Here is a 15039-nt window from a genome sequence, read left to right as displayed (position 1 = left end):
GGGCTGGGAAGGGGTTAACCTGGAGAAAAAGCGGGAGGAATGGCGACCGGGTTGGGGGGTCTCGAAGGCTCCCCCGGGATAGCCTGCTAACCCACTGAACCCTACTTATCTGCAATGGGTCTGAGCATTGGATTTCCTTTCTCAGCATCTTCCAGGGTTGTCTTCTCTGGGCCTGAACGTGCACCTTCATTCCTCGCCCCCCTTTAACTTGGGGATAATGGACTTGTCTGGGGGGGGGCTGGGTTGCGACGTTCTGGCAGTACCCTGAAGGGGCTGACGCTGAGACCCTGTGGCGCGGAGACATGTCTAGCAAAGACCCTTTACTCTCAGACACTGAAGCCCGAGGACCAGGTGACGCTGGCCCCAGGACGTTCAGCCTGGAAAGGCGGGAACCGAATAAAAGTCAGGCCTCGGGATTCCCAATCCTGGACTCCGGTATCCCCTTCCACCTCAGCACTGAGCTGGACCCGCAGTCTAAGGAGACACCGCGGTGCACAGCCGCTGAGGTCTGTGTGTGTGGCGCCACCTACCGGCCAGGCTCAGGATGGCGGCTGAGTACCGACTCGCGACGAATTAGTGGGCGGAGTTCTAGGTGCCAGACAGGCCGGACTTGGAGATGATGCACTTAGGGATCTCTTTTGGCTGTTTCTTAAAATCATTTTAAGCCTGACGTGGTGGCTTACGTATGTAACCTTAGCATTAGAGGGGTTGAAGTAGGAGGATTGTCGTGAGTCTGAGGACCTCCTGGGCTACACAGTAGGTTCTAGAACAGTCAGGGTGGGACTGGAGAGATGGCTCAGAGGTTAAGAGCACTGGCTGCTCTTCCAGAGGTCCTGAGTTCAATTCCCAGCAACCACATGGTGGCTCACAACCATCTGTACTGAAATCTGGCGCTCTCCTCTGCCGTGCGGGCATACATCGAGGCAGAATGTTGTATACATAATAAATAAATCTTAAAAAAAAAAACCCTTTCTAGAACAGTCAGGGTTATCGTGTATGACCTGTCTCAAAATGATAACGAGTTCGAGGCTAACCAGAGCTACATAATGAGAATCTCTGTCTCAAATAGTGATGATTGATGATGATGATGAATTTCATAAGATACATAGATGTAAATTTTTTGTAGCTTTTACTGAAAGCCTCGGCCAGTTTGCCTCCTCTGGTTGCACAGACATGCAGAGAAATGCCTCACGTTAAGTTATTTATCTGCTTGGGGTTTCCTCAAGTCTTGTCTTGGTTTCTTTTCTGTGATCCACCCCTGCCTTCCTTTGGGGAGTTTTGGGGTGCCAGGAAGCTGAACAGCCCCGTTCTTCTCTTTACAGTGTTGCTGCCTGTCTCTGCTGCCTAGGCCAGACACCTAGGAGGAACCGCTGTCCCAGAGGTGGGTTCTTCCACATGGGATGCGGGTAGGTAGGGGGTGAGAGGTTCCCTTCCCCAGCCTCGTCCAAAATGAATAGAAGGATACATTCGATAGAGGCTCAGACTCACTGATGCCCCACTGAGTCCCTGCTTGTCTCTGAAGCTTTTTGCAGGGTCCGAAACTGCCCACGTGACAGGTGCACAGACCTCCAGGGCTGCCTGACCCCAACACCTCCAGTGTCCAGCCCCAGCCCAGTGGAGAAGAGACAGGTGTCCCTCAACTGGCAGCCACTGACGTAAGCACGTGATTCCTCTGTGATCTTCCCTCAGGGACATCTAGTCCCCCCCCACACACACACACAATGACACATACTGTATCCACTGTGTTTCTATGGATTCTCCTCCGTGCCCAGGTTAATCACTGGGTCTTTTCCACTTGATCTGTTCTGTCTCTATGCCCCACCCCGTTTTCTTCCCATCCGCCTCACCTCTCTGTTCTTGTTATGTCCATTCCATTTCTAAGTCTCATCTCTCCTCTCTCTCTCTCTCATAGTCTTCTCTCTGAAAGCATTTCTCTAAAGAACACCCAAGGTTTGCTCCCCATAAAAGGCAGTGTTGGGCAGAGCGCTCCTAGAAGTTCTAGCTTTGGGGGCCCTTTCCTTGAGGTAAGGGAACCAATTTAACAGTGGTAACAGCCTCTTCCGTCCCATTCCACCCAGTTTGCAGGAGGCCCGAGCTCTGCTGAGGCAAAGGCGTCCCCGAGGGCCGTGGGCCCGGGCATTGCTGAAAAGGAGGCCCCCACATCGCGCCCCTGCCGGCCAGGCCCGGGGTAAGAACATCCGCCCTTCCTCCGTGTAGGGGGCGGAGGGGGATGGTTCCGGGCCAGATAAAGCCGTCTGGTTCCCACGGTGCTGCCGCCGCCAACCAGTCCCCCATTGTAGCTCAGTCCACCCCACTCCCCAGGACGCGGCCACCTCTAGGGACCCCTGCGTCCGGCAGTATGAGGTGAGCCAGGGACAGAACTAGACGCAGGCCAAAGGCGCTGACCCATCGGGGTGGGGCCGGGAAGCCAGGCGTCCGGGCTCGGGCTCCTGCGACTGAAGAGGGGGGCAACTCGCCCAGCAGAGAGGGAGGCTGAACCAGCCCAGACAACAAAAGCGATTGTGCGGGTTGGCGCCTGCCCGGGCACAGAATGCCCAAGATTGCGGGACGGCTAGGGGCCAAAGGCTTTCCCCTCTTACATGCCAGACCCTCCCTTGGCCCTGTTCTTACTCCAGCTCTGTACCCCAGACTAGATCTCTCTAAAGGCTCAACCACCCTCAGAAGCCCCCTCCTGCTGTGTGGCCTTCAGCCCAGATGCATCCCCTCCTTCCTAAAGTTTTCCAGATGTTAGCCCCAGACCAGATGTGAGGACCCCCACCTACAGTCTGTACCCATCCCTTGCCTTTATCCATTCCGACCTCTTTCACCAGATGTAGAGTCTAGGCCTGATGTAACATCTTCAGGTGTAGCTCACTCCCCCTACCCCCCGGAGCCTCCTCTCCAGAATCCAGTTCTTCCAATTCCTTTATGTGCCCTGTGCACTGACCCTTTTCATCACCCACAGATGTGCCACCTCGCTGCCCACATAGGCCATCCTTGTCCGCTGTCTTCATGGAGCCCTTTCCCTGTGCCTAGTCAGAGGATCATCCTTTAGCTGGGTCCCCAAATGCGACCCCCCATTACCCTGATGGATTTCCTCTGTATGGATTCAACTCTGTATGAGAGCAAAACCGCCCGCCCCCACCTGTTCCCTTCCTTGCTACTCCCCTGCGGGCCCCATCCACTTGTTGGAGCGCGGTTGGGAGCAGAGGGGGCGCCCTCCCCTTCCCCCTGCAAGTCTAGCGCCCAGCCTTCGCGCCTCTGGCTAAGCGCCCAGCCCCACGCGCCCCCGCGCGGCCGCCCGGGAGGGAGCGGAGGGGGGGCTGAGCGGGGGCGCGGCCGCCCTCCCCCGCGGGCGGGCGGGCGGGCGGGCGGGCGCGGCCGGGCCCCTCGGGCGGGCTGGGGCGGCGGCGCGGTGGAGCGCGGCGCTGCAGCCATGGCGGGCGGCGCGCGGCTGCTCTGGGTGTCGCTATTGGTGCTGCTGGCGCAGCTGGGGCCGCAGCCCGGGCTGGGCCGACCCCGAGAGCGTCTCCGCGTGCGCTTCACCCCCGCCGTGTGCGGCCTGCGTTGCATCCACGGGCCCACAGGCTCCCGCTGTACCCCGACCTGCGCGCCCCGCAACACCACCAGCGTGGACAGCGGCGCGCCCGGCGGGGCGGCCCCGGGGGGACCCGGCTTCCGCGCCTGTGAGTGCGGGATGGTGCTCCCGAGGGAGGAGTGCCCGGAGGGAGGATCCCGGAGACAATGCCCTTGGGATCAGGAGCCCAGATTCCATGTACAGACGTGCTGGGGAGTCCGTGGGGTATTTGAGGAAGGGGGCTCCGAATTCCTAGCTTGGGGAGTTGGTTCCTAGGGCGCTGATCTCAGGAGCGATAAGTGTTTTCGAGGACTTGTGGTGTCCCACGTGAACGGACTGGGATTAGCTTTCATCCCTCTCAGTCAAGGCGGGGATCTCAGAATTGAGGGTCCTGGGAACTTTTGGGAAAGGTTCCAAATTCGGAGATTGTGCGTAGTGAGTGAGCAGGGACAATTTCAGGGTCGCGCGGGGGATGTCTCACGGTTCTGTGTCTGTCTTTGGGAGGGGGAGAATAGTCCAGCATGGAATTGCCTGTGATGAAGAGCTGAGAGGGATGGGGCCCAGAAAAGACAGTGTCTTTCGGCAAGACCTGAACTACTGCGGTTCCACGTGCGACAGATATCCAGATAGGCGGCCTGGGGAAAGGGCGCCCCCTGGGGGAGGAGGGAGACGAGCTTGCGCTTCAGCCACCTCTAGACAAGGGGAGCATTCTGGGGTTCAGGTGAGATGTGGTGGGCGAGCCACCTGCTATCCCAGAGTGTGGGGGTGGAATGGCTTTCTGGGGGTCGGGTTTTACTTGTCTCCTACTCCTCACGCCCTCTGGAATGGGGAGTGGGGCCCCTGGCGCCGAGAACTCGCCCAGCCTGGCCCCCAGCCAGCCCAACCCGGCCGGCGTGAGCTCATCTCCCGCCTGAGCCCCCTCCCGCTACCACTCCCTTTCTCCGCCCCTTCCTCCCTCCTTCCTTCACTCCTTCCCGGCCCAGCCCCAACTCGCCCGTGCCAGGCGCCGTGCCCAGGCGGGTGCCAAGCCCCTGGAGGCACAAGGAGGGACATGTGAAGGCGGGCTGACCTCGGCAAGACCCCGATGTCCTTAGCTCCCTGTTCTTCCAACGGTGGGGGGCATGAAGATAGCTTTGTCCATCTAGCAGGAAGCCCTGGTACGGTCACCCTGAGCTGGGGGGTCGGGGGAGGGTCTGCAGTCAAGAGCAGGCAGTGGATGACTAAGAAATGCCCCTAACCTTGGTGGCTTCCACCTAACAGAGACAGTGCCATTTTTGCAACCTTGCTTCTCAGTTGAGCCCTTCTTAAACTCTGTCATTTTAAGAACCCCATTAAGGTACCTGGAGTCCAGGCTTAACACTCCTGACAGCTGGGTTTCTGACCACGGGATCCTATGGTCCCTCTTTACCCCGGGTCAAACACTCCAGGAACTCCTCAGAGAAGTTCCTTCTCCATCTTCGGAGGGACATCTCCAAGCTGCGCCCCTCCCTGGAGAACTCTAGTATTGTCACCCAACGGCTTCCCACTTCCCCAGAAACCCTCAAGCGCAAGCCAAAAGTGGAGATGTCTTCCTCGCCACCCCTCCCCCCAATTCCCTTTCCACATAACCTCCTATTTTCCTCTTTTTCTAATGTAGATTCCCAATTCTTCTCAACAGGTTTTGCCCCATCCCCTAGGAACTTTGGACTCCTCCCTATCATCAAAGAACCCCAGAATTGGTCTTAATTCATGAATCCTCCCAAGAACACTCCAGAGACTACGCTGTTATCACAGACAGCCACTAATCAAAACTTAAGGCAACTAGGCCCTTAGCTAGGAAGGAGTAGGGCTTTCCACAGAATCCTAAGGTCCCAGCAACTTGAGACTCTTAATATGCTGGAAACGTCCAGACTCCATTTCTCCTTGTCCTCCGCACCATCACATGGACCACACCCCCGCCTCCAGAAAGTAGTCGAGTCCTGTTTTCTAGGCAACTCTCCCAACGGACTTGAAAGACTCTTAGTTGAGAGCCTAGATTGGCTCTGAGCTAGCCTCTCCTGCCTCCTAGGAATCTTGGGTCGTCTTTGAACCCTAGAGTACTGCCTCCACGCGCATACCTACCAAGGACTCCTGTTCCCTGACTTTTCTAAATTGAGGTGCCCCGCCCCGTGTTCTCTTTTGTACAGTTGTGGCTTCTAAAATCCCCCACACACCTCCTCGGCCAGCCCGGGCAGCTTGCTCCCTCCTTCCCTTGAGCGCAGCTGTCTCCAGCTGTTTTCTCTAGCCCCAGGGGAAGGAGGGGGGGGTGCCCTCAAAAGACATGTCCGGCCTCCTTTGGCTCAGCAGTCCAGGGCTCCCCAAGGGTCCGGAATGCGGAGACGACGCCCTGCCCCCGCTGCACCCCTTTCTTTGTTTACCCCGCCGCACAGCTGGCAGTGCCCCGCCCAGAGGTGGCCTGGGGCCCAGGGAGGGCGCGCAGAGGGGAGTAGAGGCGCGTCCCCGCTACTTGCCCCGCCTGTGCTACCGAAGGCCGGGAGGGAAGGCTAAAACTGCGAACTGTTTGAGGGAGAAGGCGGGACTAAGTCTCCAAGCTCGCCCTGGCATAGGAGGAGAGCGATCCACGACAAATCAGAGGGAGGAGAGTGGGCGGGGCTAAAGGTACCAGGTGTCCTAGCTAGGCGGAGTTTACAATCTCAGGTAGAAGACCGTGTGGGCGGGACTAGAAAGGAGTGATTGGCCAAGGGAAAAAGCTGGGACGTCTTGGAGTCCAGCTAAGGAGGCAGAAAGAGGAAGTGTCGGGTTGGGTAAAGAGAGCTATGGTAGGCGGGGATAATCCAGTGGGCGGGAATAGCACTGTCTGGGCGGGGCTAGAACGCCTGAACTCCGCCAGAAAATGGGAAAGTGAATGAAGAGAGAGGAAGGGGGCGGAGTGAGCCCACTTAGTAGACGGGACTATGTAGTAGATAGCTTCACAACTGGACCCAACTGATGTAGTCCTATAGTCGGCACGATTGGCCAATGGCCACACGACAGCTAAAATAAAAGCCTGGTGTGGTGGTGATATACTTCTATAATCGGAGCTGGGAATCGGAGGCAGGAGGATCAGGAGTTCAAGCATCGGCTATATAATGGGTTTTTGAGGCTAGCCTGAGTTACATTAGCCCCTACCTCAAAATACAAAAGCAAATAAACGGAAAACACCTAACGTGGAGAGATGTCGGATGAATACACCGTGAGGGCCTCGCGTTACAGCGCTGGTGACTGAGTTAGCTTGGGTTCATCTGACACAGGAGTACTACTGATTTGTGTGTGTGTGTGTGTCCTTACTTTCTCCTCAGACCTGTGCCCCTTGATCTGTCACAACGGTGGTGTGTGTGTGAAGCCTGACCGCTGCCTCTGTCCCCCGGATTTCGCTGGCAAATTCTGCCAATTGCATTCCTCGGGGGCCCGGCCCCCGGCCCCAGCCATGCCGGGCCTTACCCGTTCCGTGTACACCATGCCACTAGCCAACCACCGTGATGATGAACATGGTAAGGAGAATTTAGCCAAAGGGCCTCTTGGTCCCCTTTCACTTCAGGAACTTAACTATTCTCTGATCAAGTTTGTTGCCTTCCGTGCTACCCTCCCAAGCCCGGTTTGGTAGCTTCTACCTGTAATCCCACCACTTGGGATGCAGAGGCAGGAGGATCACTGAAAATTGCAGGCCAGATTACATTACCACTCCCACCCCCAAGAAACCTACCCAAATATCAAATACCTCAGCTCGCCTCTCCAGTCTACTCCCAACAAGGCAGGATACGTGTAGACATAGCCTTTTGTTCATCTTGCCTCTGCTCAGGTGTGGCATCGATGGTGAGCGTGCACGTGGAGCACCCTCAGGAGGCATCGGTAGTGGTGCACCAGGTGGAACGTGTGTCAGGCCCTTGGGAAGAGGCGAACCCTGAAGCCCTAGCCAGGGTTGAGGCGGCAGCAAGGGCCGAGGCGGCAGCGCCATACACAGTGCTGGCACAGAGCGCGCCGCGCGAGGATGGCTACTCAGACGCCTCTGGCTTCGGTTACTGTTTCAGGGAATTGCGCGGAAGCGAAGTGAGAGCAGGCCCGCGGGCTGGGGGATCCCCCTAAAGCATACCACCGCGCGGGGGTGCGCTCACGCATCGCTTCCCCAACAGTGTGCTTCGCCGCTGCCCGGGCTCCGGACTCAGGAAGTATGCTGCCGAGGGGAGGGCTTGGCCTGGGGTGTTCATGATTGTCAGCCGTGCTCGGAGCACCTGGGTAAGCCCCAGGTCCTCCCCAAACCTCGCCTCTTCTCCTCCGGCACAGATAAACCCCAGTCACAAATTTTAGCTATACCTACCTTGTTACGGGGGTCATGTCTATTCTAGGTCCCCCCCACACACACCCGCCTACACACACACCGTTGAATCCATTTACCCTGTTTTGTGATTTTGGTCACACTTTTCAATCTGCCTTGGTGCCTTGATCTCATCCATGCATTTCAAGATCCTCCGAAGTTACCTACTAAGCTGCCAAAGGGAGACTAATTTGGTACTCAAACCACACCTCACTCCTTTTAGCCCTTCCCACGTAATCTTTCTTTAAAACTGCTCGGTTGTCTGTCTGCCAACCTGTTTCTGCCCCGACCCCTCCTTTCTGCACAGGGAACTCCAACCGAGTGAATGGCCCAAATGGACCTTGTCCAACCGGCTTCGAGAGGGTTAACGGGTCCTGCGTAGGTAAGGGACAGCGGGCGGGGGGGGGGGGCGGGGGGGGAAGGGCTTGTCTTGTATAAAGAGTGACTGCCAAGCATGTAGTCCCCAACTCGCCAAACACTTCCTCGATTCTTGCAGATGTGGACGAGTGCGCCACAGGTGGGCGTTGCCAACACGGGGAGTGTGCCAACACTCGTGGCGGGTACACGTGTGTGTGTCCCGACGGTTTCCTGCTGGACTCCTCCCGGGGCAGCTGCATCTGTGAGCCACCAGGAGGGGCGCTCTGCATCTGGCTCCCAAACGGCTGTAGATCTTAGACCCTGTTCCCCAGTGTTCATGGACCCTAATTCCCTCACACACACAAACCCTTCTAGACTTTCAGGCCCCCCTCAGATTTAGCCTGGACCTTTAAACAGATCTCTGCGACGATTTCAGAAGTTCCCCTCCAGCCCTCAAACTTTTTATATCGAGGCCCCTCAGGTTCCCAGAGTCTTGAGTTCCAATTGACCTCCAGACAGCTTTCGGATTTTGATACCCAGCTTCTCCTTTATGCCCTATTTAAGCCCTGGGCACCCTCAGCTGTTCTTCAGACCCCCTCCCCCGACTTCCCTTAATGCCCCTTTCACCTACCCACTAAATCTTCCCTGGGACCATTCCCCTATTCCCCTCTCCCAGAACGGCTGAACTCCTCACCCGCCCTGAAGAATTTCCTCCCATCCCCCAGCCCAACACGTGATCTCTGAGGCAAAGGGGCCCTGCTACCGAGTGCTCCATGATGGCGGATGCTCGCTGCCCATTCTTCGAAATATCACCAAACAGATATGCTGCTGTAGCCGTGTGGGCAAGGCTTGGGGCCGCGGCTGCCAGCTCTGCCCACCTCACGGTTCAGGTGAGCTAGTCCTTCCGATCCACCCCTTCCTAACAGATACACACAGACTCTGGATAGGCCCTGCCGTGCGGTTCTAAGGTCTAGCGGCTTCAAACCTGGTCACACTCCAACTTCTGATCACCTCATTGTGGTAGACTCAACCCAGGACTTTACCTCTATCCTTAGCCACGCCTACTCCTGGGTCACATAACCTTAAAGTTAGGTTGACCAGAACTCTCTGCCATCTTCCCAAATGAGGGAAACGCCCGTGGCTCTACCATTGGCTTCTGGAACATCTTATTTGGCCAGTACACTACTCCATCCAGCGCATAAGCCAGACTCCTGACACCGTCTTAGGTCAAGCTTTGTTCCCGGCCAAAGCCTGCTTACGGCTCACAAGATCTGTCTCCTCTCCTGACCTCCCCTTGTCTTGTTCCCAGAGGGTTTTCGGGAGATTTGCCCAGCTGGCCCTGGTTACCACTATTCAGCCTCTGATCTCCGCTACAATACCAGACCTCTGAGCCAGGACCCACCTCGAGTGACCTTCAATCAACCACGCGCCCAACCACCCACTGCTCGGCCACCCATAGGTGAGCTGAATCCCGGATGGGGTTCGATTAAATTTCCAGGTGCTGCCTGAGGTCCATAGGAAACAGAGGGGAGGGGCAAGGACACCTAAATTTAGGTCCCAATAAAAGTATTCTTTCTTTAACCAGGCTTTCCGCCCACTCGGCCTCGGCCTGAACCCCAGCCTCGGCCTGAACCCCGGCCACAGCCTGAGCCCCGACCTCGGCCTGAGCCCCGACCTCGGCCTGAACCCCGGCCACAGCCTGAACCCCGGCCTCGGCCTGAATCCCGGCCACAGCCTGAACTCCGGCCTCGGCCTGAACCCCGGCCACAGCCTGAATCTCGGCCACGTCCTGAATTTGCCCTGCCCAGCACCCCTCCTTGGACCGGTCCAGAGAGTCCTGAATCAGGTGCCGTGGGAATCTGAGGGCAGTAGCCAAGATCCTGTGAAGTTCTGTGGGGCGAGGCTCCAGAGTGGAGGTTTTGAAAGGTGATAGAGTGGGGAAGGATGGGAATAGGGAAGAACTGGAAGGTTTGGGTAGTGGCTCCCTCAGGTACTGGAGTCACAGTTAGGGTCCAGTCCTCTTTTGCACGAGCAGTGAAACCCCGAGCCACCATTTCTTATCCTGTAAAATGGGCATCATGAGAGGTTTCTGAAGTAGGGGGTATGTGAATGCCGTTGTGGGTAAGTTCAGGCAGACCTGATGAGACTCTCTCCGGGTAAATGACAACCTGATCTTCCAAGATTACGCTTGTGGAGGGTACACTCATAAAGGTACCTTAACGGAACTAAGGGCACTGTTCTGGGATGGAAAGGACAAGAAGTTCAGAGTTGTGGGAACCTGGCTGACTGTCTCCCCCAGGTCCCTCCTCCAGCGTGTGCCAGCGCAATCCCCAGGTTTGTGGTCCCGGACGCTGCGTTCCCCGGCCCAGTGGCTACACGTGTGCGTGCGACCCTGGTTTCCGACTCAACCCCCATGGCACTCGTTGCATAGGTGAGCTGGACAGAGGGCTTCAGTGAAGCGGAGCTGCGGTTGAGAGTCCTCTGCCTGGCCACCATGTAACTAGCCTTTTCCGTGCCCTCAGACGTAGATGAATGTCGCCGCGTGCCGATGCCCTGTGCTCCTGGACGCTGCGAGAACACACCAGGCAGCTTTCACTGCGTGTGTGGCACAGGCTTCCAAGCAAGCCCGCGGGCTACAGAGTGCCTGGGTGAGAATCCCACCCCGTCCGGCCCCCGGCTCCACCCCTGCTTGGGTCTTGGTTCTGCTCTCACTGTAGAACCGCTCACGGCTGCTCCTTCGCCTCCCCCACGCCGGTCCAGCACCTTGTTCTGCCCTGACCACAGCTCCAAGATCAGCTTGGCCACATCCCTACTCTGGATCTAACCCTTTCTTCCCCTGTGGCCCAGCTTTTGTTCAAATCCCCTTCAAGCTGGGCTCTCACTAGCTCCGCCTTCTCTATCTTGGATGAGCTCACGCCTCCAGGCCCCGTTTGAGTCTACCATTTCTGCAGTTACTCTGACTACGAATCCTGATTCCACCGCCAGCTCTCACCCCAAACTGCCCGTTCGTTCTCTGGCCCTGTCCCTGCCTTCCTTTTCTTCCTTTGAGCCACAAAGATTCCTTTCCTGCTCTTATCCTTTCCCAGGTCCTGTCCTCTCCAAATTTGTTTCCTCCTCAGCTGCGGTCCTAACTTCCCGGCTCGATCAGCACTTTGCATTAAGCCTACCCACTCTAGCCCTGCCTACCTCCTTAGCCACGCCCTAGACTAGCTTTGGTCCTAGCTTCGCCCCGCCCTTGTCCTGCCCCTGCTGCTCCTCCCTCGGCCTCACATCTTCTCTCAGGGCTCAAGGAGTCTGGGTGTCTGCCGCTTTCTAGTCTCTGGGTTCTGCCCACAGATGTGGACGAGTGCCAGCGCGTGCCGCCGCCGTGTGACCGCGGGCGCTGCGAGAACAAGCCAGGCAGTTTCCTATGTGTGTGTCCCGCTGGATACCAAGCAGCGCCACACGGAGCCAGCTGCCAGGGTGAGGGTCTGGAAGGGGACAGAAAGAAAGAGGATGTAAGGTGAGGGGTGGATAGGTAGCAATAAGGTTGGAGAAACTGAGCAATGGGAAAAAGGATGGCTTACTGATGGGGGTCGCAGACCAGGGTCAGAGAGTCTAATGTGACCTGGATCAGATGGAAAAGCCAAGTGATGGAAAACAGAAGGGCTGGGTCATGGAGCGTGGAGAAGCATATGGAGAAGGGACAGAGATGTGAGTAACTGGGAAAGGTGACTGGATTTTGGAAAACAAATGCAACTCAATTCATGGGGACCAGCGAGGCAGAGTTCCAGGAACCAACCACACAACTCCATTAGAATTGGTGGAGGATGGAGATTCAGGATGCTGGAAGACAGGAAGGAGGAATAAGGGAGGATGGAAAAGCAAGGTGAGGGAGCTCAGAAAGAGCGTAGCATGATGTATGGGGGCACGAATCACACCAGAGACCCTGGGGATTGCTTGCTCCCTGCAGATGTGGACGAATGTACCCAGAGCCCAGGCCTCTGCGGCCGTGGAGTCTGTGAGAATCTGCCCGGCTCTTTCCGCTGTGTTTGCCCGGCTGGCTTCCGCGGCTCGACGTGTGAAGAAGATGTGGATGAGTGTGCCCAGCACCCTCCACCCTGTGGGCCAGGACGCTGCGACAACACTGCAGGCTCATTCCACTGTGCCTGTCCAGCTGGCTTCCGCTCCCGAGGACCAGGGGCCCCCTGCCAAGGTGAGGGTGCTGAGCCCAGGCCTGGAGCACCGTGCATGGCTTGCTGTGGGGGATGGAGAGAGTAGAGAAGCATTAGGATGGCCTCTGTGACACAGGTCAGGTGAGCGGAATATTGAGAAGGCCGGGCAGATCTGGCTGAATTCTATCTTCTTTCCTTTCTTCCAAATGAGAGAGCATCTATGTTTTCCTCATGTAGCGGCCTTGAACGTATGACCCCCCTGCCTCTGCCTCCTGAGTACTGGTATGAAGGGTGTCCACCTACAATTAATGCCTGAACTTTTCCTGTTTAATTTTTTTCTCGAGACCCTCTTCCTGCCTCAGCCTTCTGAGTGCTGGGGTTGCAGACAGGAAACACCACGTTAGCCAGCATTCTACTCATGAACCAGCCACCCAGGCCTTTCAAGGCTGTCTCCTCCTCCCAGGAGGACAGAGTCAAACCCCATCCAGCCATTTAATAGTCTTTCTAGCTGTTAGGAAGACCAAGGCACTTGGGAGGCAGAGGCAGGTGGATCTCTGTGAGTTCGAGGCCAGCCTGGTCTACAAGAGCTAGTTCCAGGACAGGATCTAAAAGCTACCGAGAAACCATGTCTCCAAAAAAAACAAAACAAAACAAAAAGCCAAAAAAACAAAAACAAATCCCACCCAAAAAAGAAAAACAAAAAACAATTGGTGGTTGGGGTAGGTGGGCATGGCAGTAGGAAGGGCCCATGCCTATTCCTCAGCTTGACTGGCCTCTTCTGCCCAGATGTGGATGAGTGTGCCCGGAGCCCCTCGCCCTGTGCCTATGGCCGCTGTGAGAACACAGAAGGGAGTTTCCAGTGTGTCTGCCCTACAGGCTTCCAAGCCAACGCTGCTGGCTCCGAGTGCGAGGGTGAGACCGGGGAGGGAAGATTGTGGATGGGTGAGGAGGCAGGGGGCCACTTCCTCAAGACCACTCTCTCCCCTGCTCCTCAGATGTGGATGAGTGTGAGAACCACCTGGCGTGTCCTGGGCAGGAGTGTGTGAACTCACCGGGCTCCTTCCAATGCCGGCCTTGCCCTGTTGGCTACCACCTGCACCGTGGCAGGTGCACTGGTGAGATCAGGCCCATTTGGGACCCGGGACCTGTACCTTAACCTGATCACTCAGATTGTTGACCTGTGACCTGGTTCGTGACCCTGACTTGACCCATAACTTGGGACCTGAACCTCAGTCCCCTTCCACGGGCAATGACAACCAAGTGTTACTCTGACTCCTGTCCCCCTCACCTGCAGTGACTGACTTGACCACACTCTTGACCCTGGGTGATGCTTGACTGTAACCTAGGAACATGTGAGTCGGCTGGATCTTTTGGGGACTAGCCATGCATGACCCTTGCTGACAACCCCTGACCTTGTGTCTCAGAAATACATTTCTGGACCCTTACTGTCCCATGACCCTAAATTTGACTGTGCCTTTTGATCTTAACCAAAAAACAAAGAAACAAACAAACAAAACCCCTTACAGTCCTGACCATGTTATTCTGGTTCACTCTCAATCCAAAGCCCTTTTCAGACTCTCTTTCCTGAAGCTTATTTGGGTACATGACCCTTGACCCTGACATCAGGCAGGATTCTCAACGCTGGCTTACTTTGATACATTTATTAAGCAGAATCTTATCCAACAATCCTAGTTCATCCCTTACCTTGGTTAATTTCTGATCCTCAGTGCCAATCCAGAGTCCCTTTCCCTGACCTCAGGATCCCAGTAGAGGGAGGCTCAGAAACCAAGATCCACAGGATGTCTAATCCTGGAGTGCTCATCTGTCCTCCATTCAAGATCCTGTCCCATGACTCTCACCAATCTCTTTGCTCTAATGGACCCCTATGAGCCCCCAACCCCTCCCACAGATGTGGACGAATGCAGTTCTGGTACCCCTTGTGGTCTCCACGGCCAGTGTACGAACACGGAAGGCTCTTTCCACTGCAGCTGCGCTCCAGGTTACCGAGCGCCAACTGGTCTACCTGGGCCTTGTGCAGGTGAGATACTTCACCTGAGTAAGTCCTGAATTCTTAGGCAAAGCCCATTAGCGATATAAAATGGATTAAGAAAGGAGTTTCCAAAATAACTTAGCCTTCAAGCTTTCAACTTGGGTGGTAGGGTTACATGATGGGCAGGGCTTCCTTTGGGAACCAGCAGCCCAACCCTTACACTTGTGTGCCCTAGACATAAATGAGTGTCTGGAAGGCGACTTCTGCTTCCCCCACGGAGAGTGCCTCAACACGGATGGCTCCTTTGCCTGTACTTGTGCCCCTGGCTACCGGCCTGGACCTCGTGGAGCTTCTTGTCTGGGTCAGTACCCAGGCTGTATCTGAGGGTAGAAAGGGAGGGCTTGCAGCAGGAAAAGGCGGGACAAGAGGAAGAGGGCGGAGAGGGGGAGTTTTGGAGGTTTGGGGGAATCTACATGGATCACTGGACCAGTGGAGCTTTTGGAACCTGGAGGTGGCAATCATGGAGGACATATCAGGAAAAGTTGGAGTCTGACAGTTAAGTAGTGATTAGAAAGGACTCCAACCGGGGGCGGAGCTTAGAAGAAAAGGCGGGGCCTAAAACAGATTGGGT

The 15039-nt window shown here is 56.2% G+C and overlaps 1 protein-coding gene across 3 annotated transcripts in view; it reads left to right on the top strand.

Moving 5' to 3' along the window:
* The first annotated feature begins 3394 nt into the window (after positions 1 to 3394).
* The window catches only part of Ltbp4 (latent transforming growth factor beta binding protein 4), a 31009-nt gene continuing 19364 nt past the window's right edge, over positions 3395 to 15039 (top strand). For 2 of the 3 annotated variants that reach the window (XM_057754436.1, XM_057754433.1), the window contains exons 1-17: positions 3395 to 3686; positions 6895 to 7086; positions 7395 to 7642; positions 7726 to 7828; positions 8215 to 8289; positions 8404 to 8526; positions 8990 to 9154; positions 9574 to 9723; positions 9850 to 10110; positions 10564 to 10695; positions 10787 to 10912; positions 11601 to 11726; positions 12217 to 12459; positions 13205 to 13330; positions 13414 to 13533; positions 14328 to 14456; positions 14644 to 14769. In XM_057754436.1, coding sequence (XP_057610419.1) covers positions 3437 to 3686; positions 6895 to 7086; positions 7395 to 7642; positions 7726 to 7828; positions 8215 to 8289; positions 8404 to 8526; positions 8990 to 9154; positions 9574 to 9723; positions 9850 to 10110; positions 10564 to 10695; positions 10787 to 10912; positions 11601 to 11726; positions 12217 to 12459; positions 13205 to 13330; positions 13414 to 13533; positions 14328 to 14456; positions 14644 to 14769 — 2695 coding nt within the window. In that variant the 5' untranslated portion in view covers positions 3395 to 3436. The remainder of the gene's footprint in view (positions 3687 to 6894; positions 7087 to 7394; positions 7643 to 7725; positions 7829 to 8214; positions 8290 to 8403; positions 8527 to 8989; positions 9155 to 9573; positions 9724 to 9849; positions 10111 to 10563; positions 10696 to 10786; positions 10913 to 11600; positions 11727 to 12216; positions 12460 to 13204; positions 13331 to 13413; positions 13534 to 14327; positions 14457 to 14643; positions 14770 to 15039) is intronic. The other variant, XM_057754437.1, reaches the window with a different exon arrangement.

This window comes from Chionomys nivalis, chromosome 2 (assembly GCF_950005125.1).
Source record: "Chionomys nivalis chromosome 2, mChiNiv1.1, whole genome shotgun sequence".
Lineage (NCBI taxonomy): Eukaryota > Metazoa > Chordata > Mammalia > Rodentia > Cricetidae > Chionomys > Chionomys nivalis.
This window is presented reverse-complemented; position numbering and strand designations above follow the sequence as displayed.